Here is a 13,200-nt window from a genome sequence, read left to right as displayed (position 1 = left end):
TTCTAATTCAGCTGTATTTATGCAGTGCTTGGGCATATTGGAGTTGAATGTTGCTGATTGGGGAATGCATTCTTTCTGTATTGGGGCAGCCACTTTGGTCATGGAAGCTGTCTGTTCCATGACTTCCATTCAGATTCTGGGTCATTAGAAGAATTTGATTTATGTGTTATATTTGCTCTGCTGTGCTGCTTTAGAGTGTTTTTTCTGCCATGTGCATGAAACATACTTTAAATATTTTTTCCTTCAAAAACAGACTCAAGAATTACCTGTATACTCATGCATTTCACTAATATTCCTTTAGTTCCTAAAAATAACTCATCCCAAATGGTTCGTTCTCTTTTTGGTTAAGCTTATTTTTAATCTTTTACTTTTTTAAATGCGAATGTAAAGCACTTTGAGTCCTATTGGGAGAAAAGTGCTATATAAATAATGTTATTGTTATTATTATAATTTGTACCAAGCATCAAAGACCTCATTTCTCCTGGAGCACTGGCCCATCAGTTTGTTTTGGGTTATGAGTTTATGTTGAGATGGTTCTGCTGCTGCTAGGTGGGAAGCCCCAGGTGGTTGGTGGTGCATTTAGTTAGCAGTAACTAGGAGAAATGTGACATTATCAATCTCATTCTGACCATTAAGACCAACCTGGCTGCGGTACTGGGTGTCCATATAGTTTGGTAGGTCATTACTGGGGAGGGATCCTAAAGATCCCTCTCATGGTAAATGCTGTGGAGTGTAGCCTAGAGGTTACAATTAGATACTGGTGCCAAGCTCCAGAAAATGTCACACTCTGGAGTTTGGTAAAGTCGGCAAATAAAGCAGCTCTCATAGAAATCTATAAGGGCTGCCCCACTGCTCTGTAACTCATTATCTCATGCTATCAAACTTTCGTCCTCCATACTCACAACTTCAGACAAGTCTATCAGTCCTCATAACTCTCTACCCAATACCTCCTGACTGTCCACTTATTCTCTCTCCAAGTTCACCCTTTTTTGTTACTCCCTTCCCTGATATAATCTAAGCCCTCAAGTGCAGGGCCCTCCTCCCTAATTCTCTCCTCCTAGCACTATCACTGTCAATATCGCGCTTCTGTTACCCTGTCTCCATTTTTCCCACCAGTGACTCTGATCGTGTCTATCCCCTCACTGAGTGGGTACTGGCTCATTGATTGCAGTTTGGTCCATGCTCCCCCTCAAGACTTAGTGAGTATCTCTATCCTACCCTCTATGCCCCCCACCATTTTTGGCTTTTTCTGTTATGGCTATCCTTTATAATAATTACCACTAGGTCCAATCTGAATTTTCAAAAAAGTGTTTTATTTATCAGAGATGTGCGGGTCCAGTTCTCTCGAATTATGGGTTCCGAGTCTAACTGAATCCAAGTTCGGAATCACTTTGGGGCAGTGAGTCGAATCGAGTTCCGATTTGGATCTTCTCGCGGTTCGGAACTTGGATTTGCAAGCAAAACTCGGGTTTTGGATTGCATGCCAACAGGTCATAATGACGTAATTTTAGCTGTTTTTTATTTTTTTAAATAAAGTAAAAAATACAGATCCAAAACCAAAACACGTGAGGGTGGTTTCGCAAAACCAAAACACGAAGGAGAATCTGGATCCAAAACCAAATCCAAAACACAGTGGGTGGCGGCGCACATCTATATTATTTTTTCATACAAAAATAAAAATAAAATTCTATTCTGTGATGGGATGAAAAGTAATTAGCATCTGTGGCAATGCCGTCAGTGTCTATTACGATATCTTTAATGAGACCTCTTTTGTGCCATCTAGGCACACTAAAGTATAGGAAAATGCAGCAATGTGCAAGAATACCAGCAGAAATAATACAGTACATTTTACAGATGAAATAAAGATAGCTCCAAACTTGTTTAGCTCTCATGACTATAATAATACTGGGCCTGATTCAGACCCGTACGCTAAGCTGCGAACGAATGCAGCCAAAAGGGGCCGGGTATGCAAATGCTGCAATCGCACTGTCTGGTGGGAAGCCGCCCTCTATGTCTTAGAGCGATTGCTGAGCGAATGCACGCCAGTATAAAGACGCCCACTTTTCTCTCTTAACACACGTCATCTCCAGGAAGTGTATGAATAATCAGAACCATCAAGAGCCATCGGAGCTGCACGCAGCGCTTGAGGTAGGCCCTACCCGACCACAAGCACTGCGATCACTGCAGGCTGAAATACAACCAAGCGACGTGTACAATGACGCTTCTTTGCTAATTATGCACACCCCTAAAACACTGTTTAGACGCCAAGACATGCCTGCGCTCACACATCCACTCCCCCGTTCACAAGCACCTTCCCCTGTTACCACCCACAAACAGCACTATCTGTAACTCAAATTAGCATCCAGTCTGTGTACTACGAGCGCACAATTCCCGAGCGCAGTGAGTGATTCGTGCATGCGCATATTGACGCATATGCATGCGCAAACGTGCAATTATCAGCCATAGCGTTTGTTTGCGGATCAGCGTCAGCGTCTGAATCAGGCCCACTGTACATATGAACAATGGATGCAATGATTTTTATATTCTGACAAATTATTAATGTATGACTGGAAAAATTAATCTTCAGAAGCTGAAAAGTTTGAGATTACTCTATCAGCTCCTGAAAAAACAGCTCTCCCTGTCTACTTTTATCTTTTTCAGTAATATATATATATATTATATATATATATATATATATATTATATATATATATATATATATATATATATATATATATATATATGTACAAAGATTATACAGTTTGACAATTGTGGAGTTAGTTTATGACCAGGCTTTGAATGGAATGATTATTTGTCACAAGAAAGTAGTAAGGAATAAGTAAGAGTAATCCCTTGAAACAGCAATATGAGTTCAACTTACCCTGACCACAGGGCTTCCCAAGAGTCTGATATTTTCATTCACTATACTCATGAGCTGGAGTATGGTTGGGTCATCATACTCAAATCGATGGCTGAGTAGTATGGACACAATTACATTGGCTACAGCTGCAGTAACGATGGTAATGTTATTGAAGGGTTTTCCTGAAAATAGAAAAAAATTAGTTTTCAATACAAAAGAAAAAATAGAATAAAGCAATTATTCCCTAAAGCCAGAATTCTCCTTCCTTCAGACATCTTCTTTGTGGGGACCCTCCCATCTCCAGTAGTTCCTATTGTTAGTATACCCACAACCAGAGCCACAAAAAACAGATTCATGGCTTACAGCAGTGCAGTATAAAATCCAATTTTAATAAGAACTCAATGGATTAAAAACACATACATAAAAACAGCTTATTAGTGATTATCTTGTAGACAAGCAAATCTAAGAAGACAGGTGTCACAACTTGCAGCACTTCCCAAAGTCCCAAATGTGAGCACACAGTGGCTGATTTAACTCTTATTCCAACCAACAGTAACCATCTGATGTGTTTCATTGTCAGGCCACTTCATCAGGGAAGCTGTTTCTTCTTTGCATTTTGGCATTTTAAAGATTGGATATTAACATAACATATCATAACATAACAAATCAAATACTTATGCATCAACAAAAACTAAAATGGACAACCCAAAGTGGCGTCAAGAGAAACCCTTGTTTTGATGCAACATGACATCCCCATGTGCAGGACATATCCATTCTCAAATCATTACCCATGAGTCCATGATTAAAATACTCTATGTCTTTCAGTCATAATAATATTTGTATTTCCCCAAAACACTCAAAAATGGTGCCCCCATGTACCCGGACATGACTGCTCTTTCGGCTTCTGCATCAATACCTTCCAGCATCCACCAGCAGAAGGCGGTGAGCCGTGGTCCTTCTGCAGCAATTTCAAAACCTATTTGCTGGGGTCATTGGTGAATACTGTTCATTAGACTCAAGCTTCTGATAAGCCTGTACTATCCATGTTTGACGAAAGAGAATTTGCTAATTTATCCAGAAGCATAACAATGCATAAGCCATCATGGTGCAGAGTAAGTACTACGCCAGTTTGCATTGCGTATCTTCTTTTATTTTACTCTGTAACTGTTCAGAAAGTGTGTGGTACTGTATGTAATATCGACATTCACAATACAATATAGACATAATGACCATGTTGTCCAGGGCCGGTGCTAGGTGTCTCGGCAGCCAGCACCATCCAGTGCTCTCCTCTTCCCCTCACTTTGCCCCCCCAGAGCATAAACATATAGCAGAAGCATGTGGGTGGAGGGTGGGGATCTTCATCAGCCAGACCCCGGGCACCCTTGTGCGGACGCACGCACGGAGTGAGCCTGGAGCTGGCCCTGATGTTGTCATTATGTCTATGTTGATGTTGTGAATGTCGCTATATTCAAAGCCAACATTTCAACATTCTGAATGTCTACATAATGACTACATACCAGAAAGCCAAAGTATGCAGTCTTGCACAATTTTCCCTTACATATAACATTGCTATACACTGATACAAAAGGTAAAGGTGACGTTGCCTGAATGAGCTTACAATCTAAGCCAGTGGTCGGGCAACAGGGGTAAATTACCCAACATGGGGCAAAATTTAATTCTGGGGGTAATGGACGGACAGCCGGGCATGCATATGAATCATTCTATAATATAGAATGCTTCATATGCATGCCCGGCTGTGCCGCAGGGAGGCTCTAAGCCGGAAACCCGCTGAGATGTTATTACCAGCGAGCGCCCGGCTCCTTCCCTGCAGCGCCACGTTAGCCGGAGGCTGGAGTTCTCTTCTGAACTCCAGCTTCCGGCTCTCTCCATACGCACCATGGGAGACACGTCATGACGTCTCCCCCATATTTCTGAAAAAGGGGTTGGGTGGGGTCCGCACTCGACAACCAGTTAGATCATAGGTTCTCAAACTCGGTCCCCAGGACCCCAAACAGTGCATGTTTTCCAGGTCTCCTCACAGAATCTCAAGTGGAATAATTAGCTCCACCTGTGGATCTTTTAAAATGTGTCAGTGAGTAATGAATACACCTGTGCACCTGCTGGGTGACCTGCAAAACGTGAACTCTGTGGCGTCCTGAGGAACGAGTTTGAGAACCCCTGAGTTAGATCATATATCAAAATAATAATAATAATAATGACAATACTCGAAAAACCAACATTGGAGTCTTAACTAGAATAAATTGTAATAAGACTTATACTATGGTTGGTGGTGCTACCAGACAAATTTGTAGAAATCACAAATAAATAATTATGCGAAGAAGCAACAAGAACAAAGAAAGTCTACTGGTGCACTCTTGAAACAATTTGAATGAGACAAATGAAAAGGATAAATAATTTAGAAAATAATACTTAACTTTTACTAGTAAATGTAAAAAAAGAAGACACAGAGAATATGTGAATAGATGCACATCTGAGTGTCTAAAATCTCAAAAATAAATAAACATTTTAGAATGCATATGATATCAATAATTCATAGAAAATAAATAAACATTTCAGAATACATATAAAATCAATAATTCATACATATGAGAAAAGATCTTGGCGAAAATATAAGTACCCAATTCCTAGTGCGTATTATTGCTAGGAAATTTGAGATACAAACCCACCTTCTTCAAATGTAACATGTGTGAGCTAAGTTATTGCTCTACCAATGATTGGTTTAAACACACAAAGAAAGAAAAAATACAGCCGCGTTTAGATCTAAGTGTACAGACGTACACCCTCACAAATCGTAGTGCTTACTTGGACGAGGTACTAAGTAGAAAGATAATTAGGGTTGTTGTCCCAATTTAATCATTCCATATGAGATATCATAAGTGAACACATTGGTGATGAAAGTGTAACGTGCCCACAATAATTGATATCACAAAAATTGATGCCTGTACACCACAAATAGATCGATTCACAAACATACATGAATAAATATACTTCTAATTAAAGTGTTAAGTTATTACAGTGGTCGTTATTAAATAAATAGAACAAAGAAAAATAAATGAAGTCATATAAATGCGACTATTCAAATATACTCTGGCAACTAATGATGTTAACTTGAATAGGATACCTAACAGGAAAGTCTGGATCAATACTCAGAGCGACAGATTTAATGTATCTGCATATTAATGATCTAGTAGTCGCGTGGATAAATGATTGGAAAGATTCAGTGACAAGTGTCCTTGATTGGAAGTAATTACTTCAAAAAAGTTCTTCCATATAAGAGTTCTTATGTAAACACAAATTAAAGTGCAACGTGCTTGTGATAATCAGTAACCCATAATCAATGCTTATAAACAACACATAATATATTAACTACCTAAAAAAGTCATTGAAGTGTTTGAGTGCTAGCAAGTCATTCATAAATAATTAATGTAAATGAACCATATACAGTGAATTAAAAATTTAATCCTCAAACATTATGGGCCTGAATGCCCTAATAATAACAGTTGATAAATAAGAACCTTGTTAATGTCTCAATAAATATATATCCAGGCGCTTTTAACTGTTGTTTCCCTGGGGTTCTATGTTTACTTCTCTCTCATCCCTTGTTTGAAATTTATTTGACAAGGGACAGTAGAAGAGGTATGACATATATTCTCCTCAGGCTTTTCCTTTAACTATTCTTTTTGGATATATATTTATTAGTCGCATATCATTGCGACTTAGAATAACTTTCGGCAAAAAAATATGCAATTAAGAAGCCCGGCGCTAGTGCTTGGAGTGCTGCCCCACTGCTATATATATTGTCTTCAATCAAATCAGGATTATCCTGATTTGATTAAAGACTAGTTTGCATTGTACATGAGTAATACTGATACACTGTGCACCACAAAGCCATGCCCCCTTCCCCACAAGGCCACACCCTTTATTGGGTAAACACCTTCAGCGCACAAAGAGACCCTAATATATTATTGCACCTGGGCCCACCACACACTAGCTCGACCACTGGTAGTCACTTTTTGAAACAGTCCTGTATAGAGCACAGTATACAGGCCACTAGCCGGCAGAGCCGTAACAAGACTTTTTGGTGGCCTGTGCCAGAGAGCGCTTTGGCGCCCACCAAATTTTTAAATAGGGACATAAGATTCTGCACCTAAAAAAGGGCCATGGCCTCATGGGGAAGGGCCAGGGAAGAGATAGGGGAGGTCAGGAGATGCTGGGATAAAAGAAGAGGAAGCTACAAGTGAGAATGATAATAAACAGGAAAATTGACAGGCCCAAACAGCGACCCCTGCCCTGCGGTGGCCTGTGCTATGGCCCTGGCCGCACTACCCTAGTTACGGCCCTGCTAGCCGGTGATTGTATGTGGGCAGCAGTGCAAGTATCAACAAGTGCCTGTGCCATTTTGCAGGTTTTAGAGCTATAAATATCAGGGTCTCACTAGAGCTATGTGGAACACTTCTGTATTCTACTGTGGGGCTCTTATACAGTGACAAAATGGCACCACGCATGCACAGAAGACCAAGCGGTGGCCATTTTGGCAAAGTAAAAGATACTTCCCAATATGGAACAATATGGAGGTTGCGCAATAGCGCACTTCTTACGTCATCTGATACAATTCTGTCTCCTGATGCAGACTGAGCTGTTGGATCCAGCTAATCAACCTTCTGTCAACTAACACATTTAGATATTTGTATGCAAATATTTGCACTGCATTTCCAAAAAGAATGTGAAGGATAGGGGGGTTGGTGTACGGTCTGGTACTTTGTATGCCTCCTTCTGTGACTTGGCAATGCCCCTTATGGTGGCACACACTGGCCTTCTTGGGTGGACCTTCCATCTAGATTAAAGTAACCAGTCAGATTTTGTATTACATACTCCTGTTCTCATTGGCAGGTGCTGACTCTTCCTGCCAGACTCTATCCTGTTTAATTTTCATGTAAGATTGGGAAGAGTATACAAATGGATAGGAATATTGTATGTACTTGTATATAACATAATTACATTGCTAATTTCCAGCCTCTGTCCCTGTGGATATTACAAAGTACACACTCACCTCCATAGGATGTAAAGGTCTTTGTTAAACATTCAGCCTCCTCAATAATCGTGTTTTCTATTCCTTTCTTCCCCATTCCGAAGTCTCGTAATGTTGAAAGCGCAAATCGTCTCATCGCTTTCCAGTTCTCACCATTAGCAAAGACAATACCTGAACAGAGTGAATACTGGTCACTGTGCTGATTTATAGTACACATTAGTTCTGCAGATAAAATATTTCTTCTGATACAGTATGTGAGCCTCACCAAGAATAAAAAATCCCTCATACCCCGGTGTACAGTATATAATTGACCACTCTCCCCGAATCTCTAGGAGACTCCTGAATTACTATAGGGGGAGAATCTCCCAAAAAAGTGGGCACTTCTCCCGCAACATGGCAGCCTCCTGCACTTACTTGCAAAAGTGGGTGGGGCAATGGTTCATAGTAATGTGATTCACTATGAAATACATCATTGCGGCCCCATCTGAGCTAGACAAAGCAGGAAATCGTGGCACACGTATCATGGGGCGGGGCCGTGATGACACGATTCATGGCATCTCACTCCCCATCCCGCCCAGCTGACAAGTCTTTTCCCGGTACCTCTTGGGGGACTATTCATCATCAATTAAGTGCCAGTTACACATGTATAAATGGTAGTTTCAGCATGCTTTTTTGTAAAGACCCCATTCATTATTAGGGGCCCAATGATGCCGCCTAATTTTCAGCTTCGAAATCTGAGCGCTTTCAGAGTTTGCTTGCAAGAATCAGCTCCACACTCAGATCTCTGAATCAGGTCCAAAGTCAGTAAGTTTAGTACAGTAAGTAGAGGTGTGCGTGGAAACCAGTTTTGTTTTTGTTTTTGCCAAAAACAACCCCAAAGGTTTTGGATTTATCAAAACCACCTACAAGTATTTTGGATGTTTTTGGTTTGGGATTTTGGATTTTTTAAAAATTTATAAAAACAGCTAACATCATGTAACTTGGACCTGTTTTGTTCCCATAATATTAACATCAATAACATTCATTTCCAGTCATTTCAATTTTGACCACCTCACAGAACCTGAAATCACGAGGTTTTAAATTTGAGTTCTGAACTCCGAGATGACCCCAGTCAGGACTCGGTTAGTCTCGGAACCCCTACGTTTGGGTGTGTTTCGATTTTCTCAAAAACTGAACTGCTCATCTCTAGCCGTAAAGTGTCAGCTCTCCGTCAGTCCATCACCTACTCTCAGCTGAAACCACCTTCTCTTATCCCAGGTTTCATATAGATGAACGTATACATGTACAGTGGTGAGAGAAAGTCTCTTGTATTATACTTATTCCAGCATTTATATTAGTCTTAAATTATATTTCATCATATGTGACCAAAATATTACAAGATCTTATTGTAAAAAACAAAGCCTTGGATGGAGATAAAGCGAACGGAGATAAAGTACCGACCAATCAGTTCCTAACTGTCATGTCACAGGCTGTTTTTGGAAAATAGCAGTTAGGTGCTGGTTGGTTGGTACTTTATCTCCATTCACTTTATCACCATCCAAAGCTTAGTAAATAGACCCCAAAGGGCCTGCTACAGAGCTGCGTGTACAGTGGCTGCGATTGCGACCACTTTCTGTGTTCAGAAATAAATGCGCAGTTCTATCAACATGCCCACAACACGCATACGGCAAAGTAAACCTACATACAAACACCCCATAGTTATCCATTTACACCTACTCAGTCACAAGTGGAAATACAACTGAGATTAGTACCACTCGGAATTGCCGGTAATTGCTCAAAGTGCTGTATGCAGGCCCCAACATGTACATGATCTACGCAAAGCTGTGCACCTGCAATTTGTCGCACTGCGCAGATCTCCCAGCCAAACAGATCTGCTGTACGTGCATTCAGAGTTGCATGGAACTGAGCTGCATCTCCACTCGCTGAATAGCTGTAACTGGGCATCAACTGGGCATTTTCACATGGGATAAGTATGTTGAGCGTGTGTCGTGAGAGTGTTTATGGAATTGATTGTACACAGAGAACCAACTGATTTCAGATGGATCTTTGCACCTAGAATGGGCAACTCTCAATCGGGCCCGATGTCTCTGCTATAACCAGCAAAGGCTGAGCACAGTTGAACGTACAAATCTCAAGAGTTCTCCATCTGTGTATTATTTTTACTTTTAAATAATTCAAAAAGTTACCATTATCCTTCATTCTTTTAGAAAAGATTGGAGTGTACGGTCTGTCAGAGAATTCCTCAGCGTGGTTGATTAGAGCGTCTTTGATAGCATCGTAACCACATAGGATGACCGTCTTTGTCATGCCCAGCTGGACGCTGAATACTGGGCCGTACTTCTTAGCCATCTGTAAATATAGTAAGCAATAGTCGAATTAATTTGGGCGATATTGAGCGTTACATTTTGACAGTAATCATTGAGCTACAGTTGGAAGTCATACTTTTGGGACTACCATGCATGGAAGCAGCAATTTCTATTCTCAAGAATACAATACAGAACAATCTCCATTAAGGTATTACTGTAGTATTCTAAAACCACACTTGCCTACCCTCCGGGAATGGCCACGAGGCTGCCGAATATCATGTGGTGCTCCTGGCCGCAACGGAAAAGTGGGCAAGTCCATCGGTTGACAGAGCTTTCCATGCCTCTTTTATGCATCTGCGGTGGCCGGCTTGTTTTACCACCATGAATAACCTAGCCGGCCGATGGTATCTCATATGATCTTATGTAGCTCGGATCAGTAATGCAAGCAGGAGGAAGGACGCCTCCTGCTAAATTACCATATTAGTGCAATCGCATGTGCCGCTAACATGTTAGCAGCTGCGATAGCAAATCCATCCGCAACTGAATCAGGCCCTAAGTGTAAATGACCATTCAGCATTTGCAGTCTCCTACACAGCTGGTGGCTGACCATTTATAGTGCAGTTTAGTAAATACAGGCAAATGTCTTCCCAATTTGCCAATCACAAAGAATATGGGGAAACTCCCACTTTGATTTTTTCTATTTTTAAATAGTCTCCGAGATCTTTCTGGACAAGTGTAGGAGTTAAAAAAATAAAATTATATATATATAAGAGAGAGAGAGAGAGAGACATTTTTATTGTAGGCCGGTATGACTTAGTAAAGTTTTAGCAGTGGTGCTGTATTACCTCTAAAAATGTATTATGGGGCTTTGCCATGTCAATCACGTGCATATTTCCGATAATCGGCAAAGGCCTTGGTCCCGGGGGGAAAGTCTTGTCTTTGTCGTGTTTCTGATTGTTAAAAACATAGGTCAAAAATAGGATGACCACAGCGGACAGAAGAATTGTGATAGGGTCCATGGCAAAGTCTTCTGTAAAAGAAAGATAAAACATGGGTAGATTAATAGAGAAGCCTACATAGAATACAACCTGTACACAAAGTTCTTTCTTCTGCCCTCCATCTGGTCTTGCCACAAGAGACAAGTAATGGAAGCTGGAAGATTGTGGATGGACCTCAATGCAAGTAAAATTTTTGTGAGGGATCTGAGCTGCTGTCTGTCAAGGGGCTGCATGAATATTGCAATGAAAACTTTTTTTTACATTATTGGGTTACAAAAAATTGTTTTTTTCTTTTAATCTTAAACATAGCAGAAATGTTATCCTAACAGCTTATAAAGTTATATGCTCTAAAAAACTAAAGGCTGTATTTATTTACAAACCTATATAGAGTGGACATCCTAAATTCTAAAACTGTTCTATTCAGAAACGTAAACAAAAGCAAAGATTATAAGTCTAGTGTGTTATAGTGTGTTATTATGATGCTAGAATGTAGAAGGACAAAAATTGGGTGGACCACACATGGCTGATTGATCAACCATGGCGACTGGATTAGTGTCATAAGGAAGAGGCTGCAAACTGGGTGCCATGTTATGAGTTGACCATATGGGGTATGTTGCTGTTAAGGGATCAGGCTGGTTATCAGTGGACATATTATTATTATAGTTGTTGTTATTTTGGGTTGCCATCTCCTGAAGGGTGGTTACCAACAGACAGAGACTACCTATCAGCTCAGGCATAGACACTTCCTGAGGAACAGAGCTCTATTCTCTGGAGGGAAGCCAAATAGGTGGGAGCCCCTGTTCCAAGATTCAACATCTAAAGCTCTTATCTCTCCACATCATCTATTATAAATGAAAAAAATGTCATTGGGGACATCTAGCTCCTCTTTCTGTACCCTGATCACCCTTTTTGGACAGGAAGTTAAGGATGGATGGTTTGGACGAAGAAGGTCTAGCAACAGATGGGGATGGTCATTATCAAGACCTGGTCCCCTCTGTGGGTGTAGTCTGGGAGGTATTGGTTGGCATGCAGGCAGAGGAATAACAAAGGCCTCCATGTTGTCTGTGCTCACTATCGTATTTCAGTTTGCGATTCAGGTAGGAATAAAGTCGGCTACAGAACACAGAATCACAGGATGTCTTAGTGCATTCAGGAAAGATACGATCCATGAATTCCCAGACAGATTCTGGACAGATGAATCCTTTGCTTGTGATAATCTTTGGTAATTCCTGGCAAAGGTGGATGTTTAAGCCATACAATTAAACTACTTTATAGAAAACATGTGAATGAAACTTTTCCACACTGCAGAACATGTTGGAGAAATCCCTTGATGTTCAGCACCTAGAGCATATTTTTTCATGTTCTCTGAGTCCTCTCCTGACTGTGAAGAAAGTTTCTCCACACTGCAGTCTTCCATTGTGACTTTTTAATTGTGATTTCAATGTTGTCCAAGAAAGATACAATGTAAGGCCTTAAATCAGGGGTAGCCAACTGCGGTCCTCGAAAGCTCACGATGACCTAGCTGGTGCACAGGTGTATTCATTACTCACCAAAACATTTAGAAAGATCCCCAGGTGGAGTTAATTTTTATAGTTGTGATTCTGTGAGGAGACCTGGAAAACATACTGTTGCTAGCTATGGAGGACCAGGTTTGGCTACCCCTGCCTTCAATCATAGATCTTATGCTTGTCCACATATCTGTGCTGGTTAAGTGACACTTTGAGGCCACTAACTAACTATGGGCCTGATTCAGACCCACTCGCGAGCGGCTGTCCGCTCGCAAGTGGGTCAATGTTATGGACTGAGCATGCGCACGACGGAGGGAGCTCCGTCGTGCGCATGCGCCAGACGCGACGAGCGAAGGAAAGTCCTTCGCTCGTTGTGTCCGATCAAAGGGGGCGTGCTGTCAATGTTGATTGACAGCACGCCCCCTTTGGTGGGCGTGCCGGGGGCGTGCCTCCCTGACTGGGGCGTTCCCACGGGAACG

General features: G+C 41.1%; 1 protein-coding gene across 3 annotated transcripts in view; it reads right to left on the bottom strand.

Annotated features, from left to right (window-relative positions):
* The window catches only part of LOC148533751 (cytochrome P450 2K1-like), a 29,052-nt gene extending 17,818 nt beyond the window's left edge, over nt 1–11,234 (bottom strand). Inside the window, exons 1-4 of one of the 3 annotated variants that reach the window (XM_088467336.1) lie at nt 11,061–11,234; nt 10,096–10,258; nt 7,931–8,080; nt 2,881–3,041 (exon numbers count right to left, since the gene is read on the bottom strand). In XM_088467336.1, coding sequence (XP_088323462.1) covers nt 2,881–3,041; nt 7,931–8,080; nt 10,096–10,258; nt 11,061–11,234 — 648 coding nt within the window. The remainder of the gene's footprint in view (nt 1–2,880; nt 3,042–7,930; nt 8,081–10,095; nt 10,259–11,060) is intronic. The other 2 variants (XM_088467337.1, XM_088467338.1) reach the window with 2 other exon arrangements.
* Between the last annotated feature and the right edge of the window lie 1,966 nt (nt 11,235–13,200).

This window comes from Taudactylus pleione, unplaced genomic scaffold (assembly GCF_031769625.1).
Source record: "Taudactylus pleione unplaced genomic scaffold, aTauple2 ptg000070l, whole genome shotgun sequence".
Lineage (NCBI taxonomy): Eukaryota > Metazoa > Chordata > Amphibia > Anura > Myobatrachidae > Taudactylus > Taudactylus pleione.
Note: the sequence above shows the minus strand (reverse complement) of the source record. Positions and strands in the feature narration are given on the sequence as shown.